This window comes from Arvicola amphibius, chromosome 4 (genome assembly GCF_903992535.2).
Source record: "Arvicola amphibius chromosome 4, mArvAmp1.2, whole genome shotgun sequence".
NCBI classification, from domain to species: domain Eukaryota; kingdom Metazoa; phylum Chordata; class Mammalia; order Rodentia; family Cricetidae; genus Arvicola; species Arvicola amphibius.
In genome coordinates this window covers 58,267,735-58,289,553 of record NC_052050.1, presented here as the reverse complement: position 1 = coordinate 58,289,553, position 21,819 = coordinate 58,267,735, and the positions used below count along the sequence as shown (strand labels likewise).

At 50.9% G+C, this 21,819-nt stretch overlaps 1 protein-coding gene across 1 annotated transcript in view; it reads right to left on the bottom strand.

Moving 5' to 3' along the window:
• The window catches only part of Lrrc75a (leucine rich repeat containing 75A), a 40,782-nt gene extending 19,223 nt beyond the window's left edge, over positions 1-21,559 (bottom strand). The window contains 1 exon segment of the mRNA XM_038327066.1: positions 21,314-21,559. Within this exon segment, the coding sequence (XP_038182994.1) occupies positions 21,314-21,559 (246 nt within the window).
• Positions 21,560-21,819: the final 260 nt, after the last annotated feature.

The window sequence follows — 21,819 nt, the reverse complement described above, 5'->3', positions numbered from 1 at the left end:
CTAAGGTCCTAGGGTCATCCCTAGCACCACAACAAAACACTAAGTTAAACTGATAAACTTTATATCATGTATGTTCTGCCTCCATTTGAAAAAAGAAAGCAAGACCCAGGCCAGCAAATATACACACTGTCTTAGGTCAGGGAGAAGAAAGCACACACCACACACACACACAACACACACACACACACACACACACGCCTGGCTTTTCTCAGCCCTATGTTATTACACTTGCTGCTAAAATTTCCTTTTCCCTTAAGAGTCAAGACCTTACTATGTTGCCTTTCACTGGTCCTAACTCCTGGGCTTAAGTGATCCTCTTGTCTCAGTTCTAAAGCAGCTGGAATGAAGGTGGTACTTGATTAGATGTTACTTTTTTTTCTTTCCATATGTTCAATGGTGAAATATTTCTCTTCTAACATCACTGTCAAGAGAAAGCTGGGGATCTTTCTAGTCTACAGTTTTTTTCCGCCTCTTGAGGCAACACTGATGTTGGCTCTCAATGCCTCTATGTTTATCTTTTCTGGATAATTTTCAGTAATTCGTGGGGCTCAGGGCCTTCCACACCTCCGAGCTCACTTTTGGTGGCATCACTGCCACATTCCCCATTGCTGGGAAGGATGGAAAGTCAGCTAGCATTCCAGCTTCTGTGGTTCTCCTTTGCTGGCTAATCTTCCTTAGCATCTCTCATTTTGTGCCCCCTACCCCACCTTGATCTCTTTTGTCCCTTTCCACCCGAGTTCATTTCCTTGGGATCCTGCAGTCAATTTCAGAAACGAGGCTCAGGTTCCATGGTAGTTATTCCTATTTCCTCCCCCCCCCCCCACTTGCTCAGTCCTGAAGGTGATATCTGGGGACACCTAAGAACTTCAGAATGACCTTCTCCTAGGATGGGAGTTGAATTCAGCTCCTGCTGGCTAGGCTTTGGGCTGTTGTGACTCTGATTTGGAAAAGGGACAACTCAGATCTCCACATCAATGGGTGCAAAATAGGCGGGTCCAGGGACATCACAACATGCCTGCAGGGCATTTTCAGCACTGTGTTGACCACGTGTGAACGGTCCTTCATGCCCCCCCCCACTCCCATCACTCTTCCTGCCTGTGGACTTTGAGCCTCTCTCTCTGAAAGGATGCAGACACAGGCATGGGAGGGGGCATGTAAAGGGGAGGGCACCCCCCAAACAGCATCACTCTAAGGCCAATCTCTGACCTGCGGTTGGTGAAACCCTCAGGCTGAGGGGAGAAGGTGGCTTCTGACCTTTCTTCAGGAAGCTTGTAGCCCTTCCTTCTAGGACCAGCTCCAGGATCTGTCTGTGTTTGCAGGGTTCTCACGGTTGGTCCTCCATTTTGGAGAGGGCTGTCAACTGAAGTGTGATGAAGGGAATTCTGCAGAAGTCACAGAGGGGACAGCTAGGCTACTTCTATTTTAAACCCCAACTCCCCTTCTTCTTTCAAAGATCTGCCCTGCAGGGCAATAAGCTGGCCTTCTTCCTTCTCCTCCAGGCATGACTCCACAGTTTCTGCATCAACACAGTGGGGAGAGGAGGGAGGCTGCCACTCTGAATACTAACTGGAGTGGCAGACAGAGCCAAGATGCCATACAGGCATTGCCACAGTCTCCCGAGTGCAAAGCTGCCTAATGAGCTTGTGACCAAGCACAGCCCTCCACTCCCCCACCCCCACAGAAGAAAATTAATTAATGTCCAGAGGGCAAACAGGAACAGCTAGCAGACTCTCCTCCAGGCCCAGTGGCACCCAGGCAGCCTTTTTCTCAAGGGAGGGGACCGGCCAGGGAACACCTGACTGCAGCTGGTGCCTGAACTCTCCTTCCAGGGGAATCCCACAGGGGAGGGGGAAGGAAATGTCAGGAGCTGTTCGGAAACAGATCCAGGAAGCCTCCAGGGAGAGAAGCCAGGGCGGTTGGAGCTGAAGATCCTTAGTGGAGCTTCCTAAGAAGAGAACGGTGTCTTGGGAGGAAGGGTGCCGCCAAGTGTCACAGGGAAGGCAGGGAGGCCGGCGAAATACGCACACACCCAGCGTGAGAAACACACATGGATCCATGGATGGCAGAGGGCTAAACAGTGCCCTCCCTGCTTCTCAAGACACCCCTCATGCTCTTGCACCCAGAAACTGCGAAGGTGACCTCACTGGTAGAAAAAGGTCTTCATAGATGAGATTAACTTAAAGACTCTGAGGAAGACACCGCCATTGTTCCTCCAGGTTTTCTCCAAAACCCAAGCCAGGGGTCCTCAGAATAGACCAAGAAATGGATGAGAATAGACGAGAAGGCAGAGGCAGACCTGGGAGGGAGGCGGTGACATCTGGAAGCCGAAGGGAGGAAAGAACAAAATCCCGTTGTCTGAGACCATCCAGTTGGGGGTGATTTGCCCAGCAGCCTTAGACACACCTGGCACAGTGGCTTGAGACCATGGTGGCACCTTTCTCAAGGCTTTCAACAGGTGAAAGGGGGCTCCTGAGTCACTGCTGACATCTGCTGAGGTCAGTAAGAGCATGAAGGCTGGCGCTGCTTCTCCCCCAGTCCTGGAGCTTCTGTCAGTGATCAGATCACATGGCAGCTCAGCACCATTCAGCTCTGAGAATGGCTCAGAGGCTAAGAGCACTGGCTGCTCTTCCGGAGGACATGGGCCTCATTCCCAGCACCTGCAGGACAGTTCCAAATTGTGTGCAGTCCCACGGGATTTGAAGCCCTTTTCTGGCCTCCACAGGCACCAAGCATGCATGTGGTGCACAGCCATACAAGCAGGCAAACGGTATATACACATAAAAATAAGATAAGAAAAACAAAGAGATGTATCTGCTGTTGAGAGCACTTGTTACTCTTGCAGAGGAGCCAGGCTCAGATCCTAGCAGCAAGATTGTGGTTTGCAACCATCCATAACTCCAGTATAAGGGGATCCAAGACCGTCTTCTGATCCTTTCAGGTACCAAGCACAACAGGTGGTGCATATACACACATGCATACAAAATCCTCCTACACATAATTAAAACCGAGTGGGAGCTGGATGACGGTGGCACACACCTTTAAATCCCCAGCACTCGGGAGGCAGAGGCAGGTAGATCTCTGTGAGTTTGAGGCCAGCCTAGTCTACACAGCAAGCTCCAAAGCTACAGATAAACCTGGTCTCAAAAAGCCCCAAAACGAAAACAAAACAAAAACCAAAAAACGCAAATGGGTTTGAGATGTTCAATAATAGCATGCTTGCTCAGTACATATGAATCCTTGAGTTTTTACTCTCAGGACTGGAAAAAAAATACCAACAAGTGGGGAAAAACCCCTCAAAGACATGGAGGCCAAGTGTGGTGGTGGACACCCTTAAATCCAGCGCTTGGGAGGCAGAGGCAGGTGGATCTCTGAGTCTAGGTCTAGCCTGGTTTATGCAGTGAGATTCTATATCAAAGAAATTCAGATGGTAAATTTTGTTTAGTGTTGATGTTTTTTATAAAAATGTGTTTTAGAAAATGATTTAAAGTTTATGTATGAATGTTCTGCTTGTATGCTCGTATACCAGAAGAGAACACAGATCCTATTATAGATGGAGCCACCATGTGGGTGCTAAGAATTTAACTCGGACCTCTCAAAGAGCAGCCAGTGTTCTTAATATCCCCGAGCCATCTCTCCAGCCCCCTATAAAAACATATTTTATTATTTTATGTGTGATACTTTGCTTGTATGTATGTCTGTGTACCACATGTAAGCAGTGCCCTTTGGAGGCCAGAAAACAGCATTTAAGAGCCCCTGGAACTGGGGTTAGAGATGGCTTGAGTCATTGTGGGTGCTGGACATTGAACCAGGGTCCTCCTGGTTCCCAGCTCATGGTACTATTAGCACGTGGTAGAACTTACAGATGTGGTGTAACATGAGGGCCTGCTTGTTGGGGTTTCTGGTCCTGCCTACATTATATTCACATATGAAACCATCCAAAACAAACAAACAAACAACCCAACAAAACAGAAAAGAGGGGCCTGGCAAGGCAACTCAGTGTGCATGAAGGTGCCGCTGCCAGGCCTGACGACCTGTATTACAGAAGGAGAGGAGAGATGCGGGGAAGAACCCCAGGACTATACATATGGGCCTGGGCACGTTACACTCACACACCCAATACACACAAAAGTAATAAAAAATGACCAGTTGATTTTGGTCTTTAGATTTTAAGCAGAACACTGAAAGGAAATTCAGTTAAATTTATGACAGCTTTAAAACGTGTTGAGAGAACTTCATAGTTACCACATCTAAAAGCTGAATTTACTGATACTTAATAATGGCTTAGAAATCCATTGAAGTTCTGCTTTTTTAGGATGGGTATTGATAAACTTAAGAAAATTGGATACGGGGGTGGAGAAATGACAACTCAGTGGTTAAAAGCACTGGCTGTTCTCACAGAGAAGCAGGGTTCGATTCCCAGAACCCATGTGACAGCTCACAATATTCTGTTCCAGTGGATCAGATACCCTCTTCTGTCCTCCATGGACACACATGTACATGCAGGCAAACACACACATAAAATAAAATACACAGTTCTAAAAAATAAAAATATGTTTAAAAAATGAAATATGGGGCTGGAGAAATGGCTCAGCGGTTAAGAGCACTGCCTGCTCTTCCAAAGGTCCTGAGTTCAATTCCCGGAAACTACATGGTGGCTTCACAACCATCTGTAATGAGGTCTGGTGCCCTCTTCTGGCCTGTGGGCACACACACTGACAGACTATTGTATACATAATAAATAAATAAATATTTTTTTAAAAAACGAAATATGTTACATCTAGAAAATCACTTCAAAAATTTTAGGAGACCTGGGGTGAGATCTATGGGAACGTATGTGCCCAGTGTTCCAATGCTTGGGTTTGATTTCCAGCACTTGCAGACGAAAAAGACCTTTAGGAAAGTTTATTTACCTAATACCCTCCTTGCCCTTGGATGCAGGTTGTATAAATTTACTAGATCATGATAGGGATTAAGAAATTGGTTAAGTTAAAGTTTAAGGAAGCAGGCTGGGTGGGTGTCGGTGTAGAGCGGTGGCAGAGGCAGGCAGATCTCTGAGTTCGAGGGCAGCCTTGTCTACAAAATGAGTTTCAAGACAGCCAGGCTACACAGAGAAACCTTGTCTCAAAAACCCAAAAAGGAAATACATAAATACATAAATAAAAGATTAAGGAAACCCTAGATTTTTCCATTGCGGTATGTTAATATTAATTGGAAAATCTCAGTGCAAGGCAACAAAACTGAGTAATTATGATTCAATAATGGGTGGACCAGGAACAAAAACAGAGGTCCCAGAGATAACAACAGAACACAGCAAATTTCCCACTGTGTGGCGGCACCACAGACACCATACATAGGAGAACACTGTATCACGGTGGGAATGGTGCCTGGAGGCAGAGGCCAGCTCCAGAGTCCCAGGGCGAGCCTTGGCTACAGAGAGAGTCTGACCACAGCTTGGGCTACACACAGACTGACTCTTTAAAAACAGGAAGGATGGAAAAGACGGGAAAAAAAGGTCCGCAAGATGGCTCAGGGGGTAAAGATGCTGTGCAAGGCTGGGGATCTAAATCATTTCCCTGGACCCCACGTAAAGGAGAGAAGGAATATCACAGACTCCAAAGTTAGTATCTATGACTTTGCACACAACATCTGTGACATGTGTCACCCACGCATGTACATCATGGACACACACAAATAAAAATAAGATGAAAAAATATTTTTATTATTTTAATTATGTGTATTTGGAGGGTAGGTACGTGCGTACAAATGCAAAAGTGCCTGCAGAGGTCATAGATGTCAGGTCCCCCTGGAGCTGGGCTTACAGGCCAGCCTGATGTAAGGTAAGCCGCCTGATGTGGGTGCCGGGAATCAAATTCCGGTCTTCAGGAAGGCAGTACGTGTCCTTAACCACTCAGCCATCTCTCCAGCCCTAAAAATAAGGTTTTTTTAAAGAGAGAAAAAAGGCAGACTTGCGAATGCACTTGAGAATTTCACTTTGTAATGAACAAAATTTATTCTAAGTTACCTAGGCCTAGGTCAGAATGACTTCACAATCTTGGCTGGTTCCTCTTCAACTTTCCTTGGAGAGTTTTTCTACTTTTGGAGGCTAGAAGCCCAAGTCACAGTGATGCAGATTCTTGGTGGGTGGGCAGGACTTCTCGGCCTTGCATGTGGGGTAGAGTCTATTGCTCTTGCTATTTTAGTTGTATTTCTACTTATGCAACTTCACTGTGAAACAGGACGCTACACTGTTGCACCAGCAGCTGCCTAGGATCTATCTAGTTGTTTTTTCCTTCTCTTTCTTTTCTAAAAGAGAGTCTCTCTATGTAGCCCAGGCTAGCCTGGAATCTATCATTCTGCCCCACCTCCTAGAGCACCACCACATTTCAGACTCACCCGGGTCTCCCCTGGCTTTTTTTTCTTAACCTGTATGTATGCATGTGGTGTTGTGTGTGCATGCAGATACACGTGTGGAGAGTTTGTGGAGTTGTTTCTCTGCTTCTACTGGGGATCAAACTAAGGTTGCCAGTCTGGTGTGGTAAGCGACTTTACTTCCTGAGTGATCTCACTCTTTTTTTTTTTTTTTTTTTGGTTTTTCGAGACAGGGTTTCTCTGTAGCTTTGAAACCTATCCTGGAACTAGCTCTTGTAGACCAGGCTGGTCTCGAACTCACAGAGATCCGCCTGCCTCTGCCTCCCGAGTGCTGGGATTAAAGGCGTGCGCCACCACCGCCCGGCCCGTGATCTCACTCTGACTGCAACTGAGGTCACGTGGATTGAGCCACCTGGTACCGCTGAGGTACGTGCATGTAATTCTAGGATTCTGCATAATAAAAACACCCAATGATGGGTTTCACAGAAGTTGCGCTCAGTAAGTAGCCTATGTGTGTATATTCACTCAAAACATTCCCCTAACAACACCAAAGGGGGCTTGATGGAGAGTGGGCACATCTAGATGGTGGTGGGAATCAGACTGAGAGCCAAACACACTACTCAGATTTGGGGGTCACCAAAGCAAAGCCAATGGCAAAAGTAATATATACCATAAATAAACATTAACTGCTATAGTCCCTCTCCCAAGAGACCCCCTGTGCATGAAGGACCCTGTTTGAAGAGGAAGCCTCCTTCCAGGATGGCATCACCCAGCCTTGGTTTCGGTCTTGTAGTCTCGCTTCATGCCTACCACGCTCACGAGTCCATAGAGCCTGGTGCCTAGAAGACATTCGTCAGCATCCAGCTGACCCATGCCAGCCAGACCACTGCGTGGAAATCAAGGCAGGGAACCGCTAATAAAGGCACCATAGCCACTGTCTAACCTCCTCAGTATGATAGGCTGAGGGACAGGGGCAAAGGTGGGGTTCTCAGATTCCCTTTTATGGCCACTGTCCTTCAAGGGGTAGCTTATCACATTCAGGCTCTGCTAAAGCCTGTGGAGCCTTGCAGGTTCTTACAGCCAAGTATCAGGCATCCTGGCCCTCAGTGATGGTTAGTGCTCCTGTGGCTCCTCCACTCAGCAAGATGCTGTGGGCAGCGTTTGATAGCTTCACCCAGTGAAGTTTGCTTGCTATAGCGTGTGTGTGTGTGTTGGTTTTTCAAGACAAGTTTTTCTGTTTAGCCCTGGCTGTCCTGGAACTTGCTTTGTAGATCATGGTGGCCTCGAACTCACAGAGATCCTCCTGCCTCTGCTCCCTGAGTGCTAGAACTAACGGTGTGCATTACTACACCTGGCCAGTTATGTTTTAAGTCTTTAAAAACGACATCCTCTGGGCTGGTTAGATGGCTCAGCAGGTAAAGGCCCTTACCAGCGAGTCTGACAGTTTCACAGTGGAAGGAGAGACCTGGTTCATGCTACCCTCGACCTCCACATACTCACTGTGGCATGCACCCACCTACCTACTCCCCACACACTGAAGGTTAAAACAACACACTCTGGGGGTTGGAGAGATGGACTGGCAGCTAAGAGTGTTTGTTGCTCTCGCAGAGGACCTCGGTTTGATTCCTAGCATCAACATGTTGGTGTACAATCATCCTTAAATTCCACTCTCAAGGGCTCCTTCACCCTCCTCTAGCTCCAAGGGCACCAGGATACATAGACATACAGCAGGCAAAACATTCATACATTCAAAAATAAATAAATAAATCTTAGGAAAAAATGCCCTCTTTAATAACACAGATACCCCATCATTGCCAAGTGTAACTTAATTATAAGTAAGAAAACTACAGTAATAACAAATAAATATAAAAAATGCTTTCTCTTTAGAGAAAAACAGAGGACAGTCTTGTGGTGGTTGCCGCCACCAAATTTAATCCCGGTACTTGGGAGGCAGAGACAGGTGGATCTCTGAGTGAAGAGGGCCAGCATGGTCTACATAGCAAGTTCCAGGGACGTGGGGCTGTCACACAGAAACAACCCCTTGTCTCAAAAACCAAAAAAGAAAAAAAGAAAAAAAAGGAAAGAAATTTTAAAAAGGAAAAGAAAAAAACAGAACTGGATTAATTCCCCAGGGTCAAGCCAGACGTGAGACCCAGTTCTGGGCTAGTCCCCAGTCACTCTTTGGAAAGGGCCCAGTGGCAGGAAGCAGGAGAGCAGAAACCACAAAGAATCCAAGAACTCCCCTCTCCCCCACCCGTCAGACATTCTGGCTCCATGATTCTCCTCTTTCAGTGCTCGGACTGCACAGACCTTCTGTGCGCGGCTCTCTCGCAGCTGAGTCTCGCTGCCCTCCCGGGTTTTCTGATTCAGACAGGTGTAGCATTCACAGCACACCCCCAACTGATCCCCTAAGTCTCTCTCTCTTTCCCAGAGCCGCTTGTACAACTGGGATTCTGTAGAAAACGCAGGCAGGGGCAGAAGTCCTAGAGGTCCCCGGGCTCCTGAATTCCCTGAATTCTTGGCATTTTGCATTTCCTCTTGGGAAATAATAAAATCATCTGTTTATACCTTCTGGCAAACCCGTTCAAGTCCATTATCCCGTCCCATGGTAAAGTCTGTCCATTTAGATGAAAGGTTTGTTCCATCACCAAAGGATTCAAGGAGAGGCTGAGGGATGACTTGGAGGACCCTCTGGCTCCTTCACAAGGAAGACCTCACTCGAACAGCCCATTTCTCAGAGCGAGGAAATGAGGTCGAGAGGGTCGTCTCCCTCAGTGAGGAAGTAGTTGGGACAGAAGGAGCCCAGAGCCCCCAGGAGTGTCTGACTCCACCTCTCCTGGCCACCAGCCCCTGGGAGTTACTTATATTAGACCGAGTTCTCCAGAGAAACAACCAATAGATGTATGTGCGTGTGTACGGGGAGAGAGAGGGAGAGGGAACTTGGTTTATTTTAAGGACTTGGGTCATGTGATTGTGGGGGCTGGCAACTCTGAAATCTGTGGAGCAGGAGGACAGGCTAGAGGCCTACCCAAGACCTGGCATAGCTGTCTTGTCTCTGCCGCTAGAGGATGTGTGGAGGCAGACTCTTTCTTTCTTAGGGGCCTGTGTCTTTTCTCGTAGGACTTCAGCTGACCGAATGCGGCCCATCCATGCTGCAGAAGACAATGTTCTTTTTAAAACACCGTGTCTACTGATTTACACGCTCCTTACATTTAAAGATATCTCCAGACACATCTAGACTAATGGCTGATCAAACTGGGTGTCACAGTCTAGCCAAGGGGGACACAGAAAGTTTGTACCACAGTGAAACGAGGGTCTTTATCATTTTAAATCTTGACAGTAGAGAAAAGGCCAAAGCCAAATCTCCAGTATTTGGACCCAGACCTCTTGCTGTTCTTCTGGGCCTGAGAAATGACTCAGACTAGATGAGGAACTCAGTTGGAATCCAGCTCACTCCCAGCTCCAGAAAGGGAGGGATCCCCCAGGACCCTGCCTGAGTGGAGCTCAGCTGTCTGCCATTCTGGACAGTGGGAACAGTCATAGGTGCTCTTCTTGAGTGCTTCTTATTAGCAGGAGTCACAGGACGCCACCTCCACCCCCTACCCCCCACCAGCAGCCAGGCAGAGCCATCCCCACACAGCCCTATTCCTCAGGACCTGAAGCTCCAGGATGGTCCAGAGGCCACTGCTACCACTGCTGCAGCAGCAAGGAAGCAGCTATCAAAGCTATAGGAGGAGGCAGTCATGCTCCCTGAGGACGGGAGGGACCTTCGCCCGGTTTCCGGAAGGCTCCTGAGCATGTCCACCACTTCCACGGACACGGCAGGGAGAAGTGAGTGAAGTAGAGAAGAGAGAGATGCAGGGGGGGGAGCGGCCAAGGTCAGAGGGCGAGCGGCAGTCCGTGCGCCAGCCAGGGTCCTCCCCACCCTGCCCACAGCATAAGCGCAGCTAGGCAGAACCTGCTACAGGTCGGTCCCACACCTGCTCTGATGGCAGTCCTGGGTCCGCTGGGTTTCCTTGTTGGCCTTTCGACAGTTTCCTAGCACAATTTCTGGCCACTGGAAATGGAGCTCAGTGATAGTATAATTAGCAAGAAACCGGCTCTGGGCTTGATCGATAGCAACACACACACACACACACACACACACACACACACACACACACACACACACACACTATGTCTGGAAAATTGTCTGAAAGCCCACCCTAATGCCTTCTTTCTCCTTCCCAGGGTCCCTTCCTCCTGAGCTCCTGAGGTCCCATTCTCCAGAGTCCCTTCTTCTGTTCATGGAATTCATGGAGCAATTCCCGATAAAATGCCCTACCCCATCCAAACCGTCTCTACTCTATTATCCTTGCCCTGTTAAACTGGGCCGACTTCCAGGCAGCAAAAGCCATTCTTGAGAGGTGGGAATTCTTGGAAAAGGTAACTTGGATGGTTTTGTGTCTGAGTTCCCATATCCCAAAGCAGCCCCCTCTGGTTCCTGAAGGTTGATGGGTCTGCAGCTTCCTGGAAACCCCTTGGCAAGTGTGCTGCCCACCACTGCTCCGGGCGGGCAGTAACGACTTACATCTACAGCTGGGAGTAATAATAGTTCAGCAGACTGGCACAACCCAGATTAAATGGGCTGGGATAGAGTCTGGAGGAACTGGGAGTAAGGACATGGTGTGGGGCACACGCAGACTGAAGTTCCTTGGGACTGCTACAGGGAGAAATAAATGCAGGCAGTCTGGGAAAAGGGGAGAGGATTCCTGGACCCTGGCAGTCTGTGAGCGCTTCAGTAGGATGGAACAGCATATCTTTGCTTGTGTCCTGAGAGCCCTATACGGAGGCCAGAATCCACTCAGGGTGTCTGTTGACTCTAGCCAGGATGCTCGTTAGAAATTAGGTAGGAGTGGTTGGAGCTGGACCTCCTAGAATAGCAATCAATCAACCTCTGGGTTGTAGACTTCCTTGTGGTCAAATGGCCCTTTCATATGGGGTCGCATAGCCGACATTACGTAGCAATTTACAGTTATGAAGTAGCAGTGGAACGTAATGTTTAATGGCTAGGGTTACCCACAAACGTGAGGAATGGTGTTGAAGGGTTCCAGCACAGTGTAGAGGGGTTGAGAAGCACTGCCCTGAAGAGTCAAGAGGCCGATGGCAGGCGCTGCTTGAGACGCTTAAGTCAAGCTCTGGCTCCTGTCTCATCGCACTGTTCTTGCCTTTCCCCCATTGCCCTCTCAGGTGGTCTGAGAGGCTGTGCTGAAGGACCTGGTAGAGGAAGTGGGGCTCCCGAGCAGCCTCAGCTCATAAAGTGTGAACCTCTACACATGCTTACCAAGGCTGCTTCTATGGCAGCGGTGCAGGGGAGGCTGGGCACGCGGACCTGAGTGGGACTGAATTAAGATGGTGCGGACCGGGCAGAAAGCTGCCTGTGCAGGAAACCCAGGGGACGGGGACCTGGCCTTACTCACCAAACGGCTTTAGTACTACCTTCTTGGTGTTGCTGGGCTACCAGGGGCAGAGGCACAGTTAAGCTCCAACATGAGGTCATGAGCCGTCGAATGCCAGTTCGTCATTCCAGTCCTCATGGTTCTCATACTTTAGGTTAAGAAATGAGGTTCTGCCAGTGTGTCGCCCAGAGAACAGGCTCAGGAGAGCAGTGCTCACCATCTTTCAACGTCTGCCCTGCCCTTACCACTCTTCTGCTCCTGCCCCAGCAGAGCGGGGCCTCTATGCCCTCTATGCCCTAGGAGGAGCTCTTCACCTTGCTCTTAGGCAAGGGACCCAAGTTACCTGCCCCAACCCAGGGAGCCTGGAGAAATATTGCACGAGTCACTGGAAGACAGGCTTCCAACGCTTCTCCCCAAAAGGGGGTAGAGGAGCGCCTTCTCTCATCCACCGTCCATTCTTCCAGTGAGAGAGAAAGGGTTGGATGGATCCAGGGTGCTGGGATCATAGCCAGAGTGGGGTAAGGTGGTCAAGGAACCTATCAGAACTGCCCTGAGCTAGCTCTACCTGGTGCAAGTGGCGGGGGAGGGGGAGGAGGAATAGAAAGCTTTCTCAAGTATCCTTTGCAGCCCCAGCTTGCTTGCCTGCCTTCCTTCCTTCCTTTTTTGTTTCCTCCTTGAGACAGGGTTTCTCTGTGTAGCCCTGGCCATTCTGGAACTAGCTGTGTGGACCAGGCTGGTCTCGAACTCAGAGATCCTCCTGCCTCTGCCTCCTGAGTCCTGGGATTAAAGGCGTGTGCCACCACCTCCCAGCGCAACCCCAGCTTTCACGCTTACACTACTGAGGGGACACAGGGGCGGGGGCGCTAGGTGTGCTGTGACTATCATAGGCCATGGCAGGAGAGGTGCTGGGCTTGACAGGTCCAGGGTGAGAATTCATACTGCACTTAGGGAGGGCATCTGGCCCCGCTCCTGCCCAGGAGACAACTTGAGGCTCAAGCCCAGAGCTCCATGAGGCACAAGATACATAGACGAACTTTAGAAGTAAGAACAGGTGGGGGGAGTCATAGGCCCTGCCTTCCAACAGGCAGTATAAATACAGGCTTCCTCCAGACAGTGAACTTAAATGACCAGAGATTTGTGGGAGGTGGGAGGGGTTCTCCCTTTGAGGCCCTAACCCTTGCCTGGTGTCCCTCGGTGGAGGAGGGTTGTCTGAAGGACCTCCACGCGCAGTCTGTGGCTGTGGATAGTGATCCATGGAGACATCAACTGTGGAGCTGGGAAAAGTCACAGCTCAGAGGACCCAGCAGAACAGGTAAGACAAAGTCCTAGTTAGAAGGTGGCAGGTGGCCTGGCTCTCTGCAGCTGGGCCAGAGCGTTTGTGAGCATTTATAAGCCCCACAGGGAGGAGGGGAACATTCAGTGGCCAGTGTACCTGTGTAGACCCTGGGCCACTCTCAATCAGAAGTAAGTCAGGGGCTGGAATCTGAGTGGTCATACATAGCTCTCATTGGCCACCAGCCACCAAGGCCATTTCTGCTCCTTAATCCTTTCTAGAATGAGCACCCTGGCCCAGAAAGGCCGGCTCCGATTCCCAGCTAAAGCAACTATGCTGCGTGGCTGAATAACATATGCCTGATATGACCTCTTGGGTCCCAGCCACCGTCTGTGAAACAGGACACAATTGTTGCTGGCGCCTTTCCCACCAGGCTGAGTACTGGAGCCCCTGTATCTGGAGCCAGTCCTTGAAGAACAAGCACTCAATCACCGAATACATTAATCCAATTGTTCTTTTTCCTTTTTGCTCATCTATATGAATATTGCTTTTTATAGTATATTTAAAAGCCTACTATTTTTACTTTAAATAACATTATATTAATCCCACAATTTTTTTTTCAAAGGAGCATGGTGGCATACAACTATAGATTCTGTCTGGAAAAACATGAGTCAGATACTTAAGGAATTAAAAAGGGACCAGAGATGCAGAGCAATTGGTAGAGTGCTTGCCTGGCCTAGATGAGGCCCTGAGCTGGTCCCCACGCACGCACTAACCGTGGTCTTGGGTGGGCATTTCCAGTAATCCCAGCCCTCAGGAGGTGGAGACAGGAGGATGAGAAATCCAAGGTCATCTCTGGCTCTATAGAGTCGAGCTGGCTTATATGAGACACTCTGATTTAAAAAGAAAGACAGAGAATGTGTAAGTGAATGAATGAATGAATATGATTTGTGGACTAGGAACCCACAGAGACTGTGTCTCCAGAGGTTGCTTGCCCTATCTACACACTGTATTTCCATCTAGACAACTGGAATGAGTCAAGACCCCTTTGTGTCTCCTAGAACACCCTCCAGTTCTCATAGCTTCCTGTGTGTGTGTAGGGTTGGAGAGGTATAGAGGTAGTCCACCAAACTCAGGCAGACTAACAGGATTTCTCTTTGTAACTGCCATGGCTAGCCTCGAACTCACAGAGATCCACCAGCCTACGGTGTGTATCACCGCGCTTGGCTTAGTTTTTGTTTTAAGATAGAGGTTCACGTAGTCCAGGCTGGTCTTAAACTCCTGATCCTCCTATATACACCTCCCCAGCGCCAGTATAAAAATATGCCACCATATCTTGTCCCGAGAGACATTCTCGAAGAATGGGAAAATCAAGGTGGGGGATGAGTTCTAAGTGGGGAGAGACTCAGAGAGACACAGAGGCGCAAAGGGAAGCCACAAGAAGCAGGAAGATGGAGATGGACATGGGGGGAGACACAGGGCGAGGGGCAGCTCTCCGGGTGAGCAGGGCGTTTACTCTGCTTTCTGCTACTGTGACAAAATGTCCCAGGCTGGTAATTTATACAAAACAGAGTTCGTGGTTTATTGCGATGGCAAGATCTGAAGGTCAGATAGCCAAGCCTACAGCATGGCATCTGGAGAGGCATCTTACTGTATCGTACCAGTCTCGACTGGAGACAGGGCAAGCATGTGCCACATCAAGCCACCAGTCTGTCGTAGGAGCCCCATCCTCATAACCTCATCTTACTGTCATTACCTGCCAAAGGTCAACATTCCCCCTATACTATCATAAACAAATTTGGGGGGTTAAGTTGTGCACAACAGGATCTTTGGGAGGTCACATTCAAAACATGGCACATGACCTCCGGCTTAAAGCGAGTCCGCCTCTGCAGGGAAACACACTTGGGTACTCCGGGTCTCAGCTGGACTCCTATGTCTATCCTGGTAAAGAGAAAGTTAGAAACACAAAATTGGCCACATCCCTCTGAGCAGCAGCTGTCGGCGGAACTCCATATGGTGCAGCAGCCAGGAGTCTGAGCTAATAAAAGTAAAAAAAAAAAAAAAAAAAAAAAAAAAAAGGAAAAAGCAAGCTGGGAAATGCTCCAGAGATCCCGTGGGCACCACTCAGTCGGGATGGGTGGGTGGGGAGAAAAGCAGGCGCTGTCAGAAGGGTCCCGCCCCTGTTCAGCATGCCAAGGTCTCGTCCTCAACTCTTCAAGTAAATGACTGGGCCCTTCCCCCTCCAGTCCGTAGCAGGAGAATGAGGCAGAGCAGCTATGTTTCTCCCCTCTGCAAGCATATGCGGAAGCCCTAACCTCCCAGCTGGGGCTTTCAGGACAGGCTAATGTTACAAGGATCCTGGAACCAGCGCCCTTAAAAAAAGCATCCCCCAGAGCAGCCTTTGCTCCTGCCCACAGGAGGGGCACTCAGAACTACAGCCCGGGTCCACTTCAGATGCTGGACCTGCTGATACCTTCATCTCGGGCTTCTAGCCTCTAAATTGTAGTTGTGGTCAGCTAGTCAGCCTCTGGTATTGTTGCCCTAGCAGCCTGAAGGAACTAACATAACTGGTACAAACACAGCCAGGATGATCTATAGCAAGGACCAGTGAACACACACAAATATAAGTATCTGTGGATATCCCTGTGTGCGCCTGTGTTTTTTCACATAAACCTTCAGACCTGTTCCTGGTGGGGAAGGTGAGTCAGATGGTTGCCTGAACTCTCTACTTAGAGGAGGGGACTATGTAGGGGGATACTAATCAGCTGGTGGATCTCTGTGAGCTCAAGGCCAGCCAGGTCTACACAGGAAGTTCCAGGATAGCTTGGGCTACAAAATGAGATCCTGCCACCAACGCCCCCCCAACAAAAAAAGAAGAAAAAAACCACCCAAACAAACAAGTCTAAAAGGATTTTCTGAAACCTGACCACGTGTCAAGGTACCTAGTCTCTGGCTTCAGTCCCAGGAAGGCGCACGCAGAAATGATACTGGGGGAAGGAAGGTCTGGCTTCACCGCCCTGCACATGGCAAAAGCTCAGAAGAAACAGCAGATTTAAAAACAGCTTCTGGCAATCTCCAAAAAGATGACATTTGTTCCAAATGGAGGAACCCCTCCTCTGCCCCACCAGATCATGAAGTCAGAGAGCTAGCCTACTATACGCCCTGTGGTTAGTTTGGCCACTGGAGGCCAAGTGACCCTGGCCAGTCTCTGGCAGCTGTGAAAAGCAACCGAGCAGGTCCCGACATCAGAAGCCTCTGTACCTTCATCCCTGGGAGTGCCTGCACGCAGCCCAGACAGGCTGGTAGAGTTCAAAACGGAAGGCTCCTTTGTGAAGGGAATATATGCAGTTCTGCAGGAGCCAACCAGGAATGGGGGGGGGGGGGAGACCATCCCAGCAGGCTTTGCTCTCTGCCTGCCACCTCAGCAGAGGCCCCAGACTACACCTGCCCAATGGGATCCTGTGGTGCCAAGGCTGGGCACCATGCCACTCTTCTCTCCAAGAACACCTCAGCCTGGCAGGATGCCAGGCACAGTCAAGCTTATGGCCATTGGGGATTTCCTGGAAACTGACATGCCCAGAAACCTACCAGCAAACGCACAGGATCTGACAGCCATACCGGCAGTCTGGTAAGCAGATGCAGGGCTGAAACAGGGCATCCACGTGCTTTCTGAGGACGCACCATGTTGACAGTCTAGCCACATACCTCTGTCGCACAAAGACTTAGTAAGGACTATCACAAACCTGAAGGTTTTCTACCCCCCCCCCTTTATTTTTTGGAGACTGGGTTTCTGTGCATAGCCCTGGCTGCCTGGAACTTGCTTTGTAGACTAGGTTGGCCTCCAGAGATCCACGTGCCTCTGCCTCTTGAGTGTTGGGATTAAAGACGTGGGCTGCACTGTCCGGCAGCCTGCTGTTTTTTAATACTGTACCATGGATACTGGTGATGGTGGGTCTCTACTCTCAGGAAGCATATGATCTTGTCTGACAAACAAAAGGTCACGGGGGAGGGCTACAGATGACTAAACACCTCGCACTATGATAGTCCTGGTGTGCTGACTGGACACCAGAGCGTGGGCTGGCGTGCCCAGGAAGGTGGCCTGTGAAGGTGAAGACAAGGAGATGTATTCCAGGCAGAGGAAGAATAAGAGGTCCCAGTGGGGACCTGCCTGCTCAGTGTATGGTGGCCTTCCCTCGGGCGCACCTTAGAGATTCTCTCAGGAGGAATAGGGGAGGGAAAGGATGACCTTCAAAGGTCACTGTGCTTATCTTTCTGTCTCTGGGGCAGGAGTCTCCAGTTCCTCTTGGGTCAGTGATGTGTGTAAGAGTCCGTGTTCTTGTTTGTGGTTTCTGCTCTCAGGCACAGGAGGCCAGTCAGTCCTGCCATTCTGGACAGCACCCAGAGCCATGAATCCAGGCCACACTGAGGTCCTCAAGGCCAGTCAGGCAAACAGAGGAACATCTCTGCCAACTAGGGGTAGGCCAAACCAGCATTAAACCAGCCAACGTTCTCCCCACAGGAAAGTAGATGCTAGGGTTTGGATAAGCGTCTTCAAAGGCCACGAGTCTCTGACTTATGGTGCTCTTGGGAGGTAGTGGAAGTTTTAAGAAGTGGGGACTCGTGGGGGGTCCTGGGACCCTGGCGCCTTCCTCTCTGCTTCCCAGTCACTACGAGGTGAGCGGCTTCCTCAGCCACACACTCCCTGCCACAAGCCCAGATGACCACTACCTGAAACCTCTGAAGCTGTGAGCCCAAACAGAGCCTTGCCCATAAACCGACCACCTCAGGTATTTTGTCATAGCAACAGCTGACTAACACAGCTGAGATGTTGCTGAGCTCAGAGACGGGCCGCCTCAGCGGGGAGCACGCCAATGCCTCTTATGCTGCTGCTCCATGAAATAGGGCAACACGGTCTGAAATTCTGGGGACAGAAGAGAAACTGCCGGGCTGAAACAGTGGCGACGCCACCTTCCACGTAGTCCAGCACTTATCCTTCGTCAAACCATTCCTTCCCCACGACTCCTTACAGACGGCAGGTCTGAGCCCCCAAACCCACAATGCCTGGGTGGACGAAAGTCGAGGTGACGGACGTGATGGGGAAAGAGTGGGGGAATGGATTCTTTCGTTCTCCGGAACATCTGTTCCAGACTGCTTCAGGTTTAGGCCTGAAGAGAAAGGCCACATGACCTTGCCCCTAGCCCAGCTACACCCAAACTAGGCCAGGTTCTCTTGGTTGCCATGAGAACACCTCTTGATTGGCAGTGCCAACAAAATTTCACACACTTGACAGCACTTGCTCTGCTCAGTACCCAGGATCCCTCTTTGGGAAATGAGGAAACACAACTCAGGAGGTTGCCACTGGGCCCAAGGGCACAGCAGACTGAGGACCAAAGGCCGGCCATGATCACTGGCCCCAGCCCTTTCTCAGTTCACAGTGTTCCTAAAGGGAAGGGTTGGCTCTGGGATCCTTCAAGGCAACTGCCTGGCATGCTGCCTGCACCCTTTGATTGGTGTGTGAGGCCTTGCCACAGATGATAAGCTGGAGAGTCTCCAAGCGAGGAAACACTCCCCGAGTCGGCCAAGTGGCACCAGCAGCCAGAATGCACCAGCTCACCATGAACTGCCTGTCACACATGGTTCTGGATTATTTCTATACGCGAACTGCAAAGCCGGGGAAACGGCGGCGGTCTGAGACAGAAGCCGTGACTGCAAACGTGGGCTCTATAGGTGGTGCTCAGAGCCTCTGGACACCTCTTGAAATTCTTTGGAAGATCAGGTGCGTTTGTTCGAGGGGAGTACGCGAGGCTCTTTTGGAGTCTCAGAAAGATCAAGGACTCAATTCCTTGAGGATTGCAGGAGTTACAGACCAACGCTTTCTCTAACCCTGTATATGCTCTGAACACACAGAAATCCCGTGTCAACCCCTAGGGAGTCGCTCAATTGGAAGAATGTTTGCCTGGTATACACAAGGCCCAGAGCTCCATCTCCAGTACCAAAGAAACCGGGTGTGGTGGTTCATGTTTATAATCCCAGCACTTTGGGGTGAAGACTGGGGGATCAGAAGTTCAAGGTCATCACTGGCTACACATTGAGTTGGAGGCCAGCCTGGGACATATATGACCTTGTTTCAAAAAACTCCCAAACCCAAACATTTAGTGCCGACATGTTAACAGCTATAGCAGAAAGTACTATGAGCATGGGGGTGGTCAAAGCTGCGCTGGCTCCTGCCAGGAGAAAACGAAGATGAACTAAGATGAAAATAGGATCTGAGGGGAGAGCCACTTCAGACTGCAGCACAAATCTGGCTAGACATTCTGCTAGTTGGTTTCAGGGTCCTAGAAAACACCCTTCTCATTTGTCACAGGCATTTGGACATCCCTGAGCTCCACTCCCACATGCTTAAGGCCAATGGCCATTTCCTGGAAGGGCCGTGATCCCACATTACAGGCAACACAGGGCGGCTCTTCAGGTCCACGGCCCTCATTGTCAGCCACAGAGCAAGAGAGCCCCAGAGAAGAGGGAAGTCTAATTAACCCTGCCTCCTCCCTTTAGCCCTCCCAGGCCTGTGGCTGGAGAGGTGCCAGAGAGCCAGAGGCACACCAGCAGACAGCAGAAGACCCTAAGGGAGACGCCCCAGTTCCCACAATGCAATGTGATTATCCCAGAGACCCAGAACATCTGCCTCCTCCAGGAGACCTCAGCCTCCTCGGTGGGGTGGGCTTCTAATCGCGGCTTGCCAAGGCGGCCTTCGTTTTCTCCCTACCCACCAAGAAGCGCTTGTCGGCTCCTTCCAGACTTTCCTATTCTTCAGAGTGGCATTCCCAGGACTGGGGAAACAGCATGGGACCTGTACAACCCTCTTACTGACTATTGCGCAAATGGCTTACGATGGTCTGGAAAAATCCATTTTCTGTGTGAAAGCAACAGAGTGACCATGGAGGCCATACAAGGTTGGCTTCTAATTTTCCAAAAGACAGAGAAGCACACATCACTAAAGTTATGTGGTGTAAAATTTCATCTTTCTTTGATGATTCAACCCAGGAAGAGTACCTGAGGCTTCAGCAGCCTCTGGGGCATCGCTGTGGATGTTGGGAAAAGCAGAGAAAAAGGTGGAAGCCTTACATCTTCCCAAGTGCCCTCTCCTCTACTTCCTTCTCTTTCGCCGTGCACACCTTAGGAACAAACTCCAGAGAAACATACGGGTGTGAGGGAAGCCATGGTTCAGAATCCAGGGAGATGTGGATCCAATTAGAGATTCTGGAAGCTTCTCCCAGGAAGTTGTTCGTTCCTACAGCCTCTTCCATCAGTAATGGGAAAACCTCACAAAGGTCAGCTGAGGTTCTCCCTCCCCTATCGGAAGTAGACTGCATATCTACTGGGGTCCTTCAAGAATACAGGGTCTGTGTGAGTCTGGGCCACAAAGCCAAACCAAAGCAATCCCATTACTGTTCCGCAGAGCAACTATGAGTCCTCCCGCCCCTGCCACTCAACAAGACCCTATAGTACAGGCTATCACCTTCCCCAAAAGAAACAGAGAAAAACAAAAACTGAGAGGCCGGTGACAGCATCAGGCCTTGAACTGAGGAACTGACCAGATCTCTGGCTTGCCCCTAACCAGTGGTGAGGCCAAGGCTGAGGCACAGGCAGCCTCCGTCCCTGCTGGTCAAGAAACCAAGCCTAGCTCCATTCTGGCCAAGACTTCGGTAGGAGTTCATGGCCAGGACCAGCCAAAGTTACGGAAGGTGAAACTACAATACAAAATATCACCAGGTGGCAAACGACCTAGGGACTGAAATCTTACCAGTCCGAGGGACATGCCTCAGATGCCGGCTTTAGCAGAAAACTGCGCAATCCTGGGGACCCTTGGAAGAGGGTGATCGGTAGTGGGCAGAAAGGAAGAAGAGAGCCCTGACCCAGACCAGACGTGCATTTCTGTATCCTCTCTCACCAACTATTCCTGGGGACCTGTGGAGGAAAGGAGCAGGGACAATGGTCCAACAGGTCCCCTTCACCAGTCTCGCCGGATCAGCCTTCCTCGCCCTAGCCTGAAGCCCCAAATTCAGCGGGAACACGGAGGCACCTGCTGTCACATCGCTCCATCCCCCGCGGAAGGGGGACCCTGGGCGGTGCCGCCGGGAGCTCTTGTGTGTCCCCCCCCCACAACGCCGCACCTCGCAGGGGCGGGGCGCTCCGGTAGCCGCCGCGCCCCCCCGTTCCCCCTCTCCGCGCTCACCTGGCGCAGGTGCTGCAGCAGCGTCCCCGCCTCCTCCCGCCGGCCCTGGCGCACCATCCGCAGCAGCTCCTGGACCATGCCGACGCGCCGGTGGTAGGGGGGTAGCCCAGCGCCCGCGCGCCCCGCCTTGTCCCCGGCACGCAGCAGCAGTGACGCCCAGAAGTCGGGTCTTTCGCGGCGGGGGCCGGGCGCCGCTCCCGGGCTGGCTCTCTCCGCCAGGCTGCCCTTGGTCTGCCGAGTGCCCATCCCGCCGCCCGCCGGGGCTGCGCGCGCCGGGCCAAGGCCGCGTCCCCCGCCGGCTGCGCGCCTCCCCGGCGGCAACTTTAGGGGAACTGTTGCGCGCGGGAGGTGCGGGAGGCGCGGGGCGGGGGCGGCTGCGGCCCGCGCTCCCCTCGCTCCTCCCTCCTCGCTGGCCCGGCCGGCGCGCTCTCCCGGCGCTCGCCGCCAGCCCGTCGGCCCCGCCCCGCCCCGCCGGCTGCCCCGCCCTCGCGCCGCCGCCGCGTGGA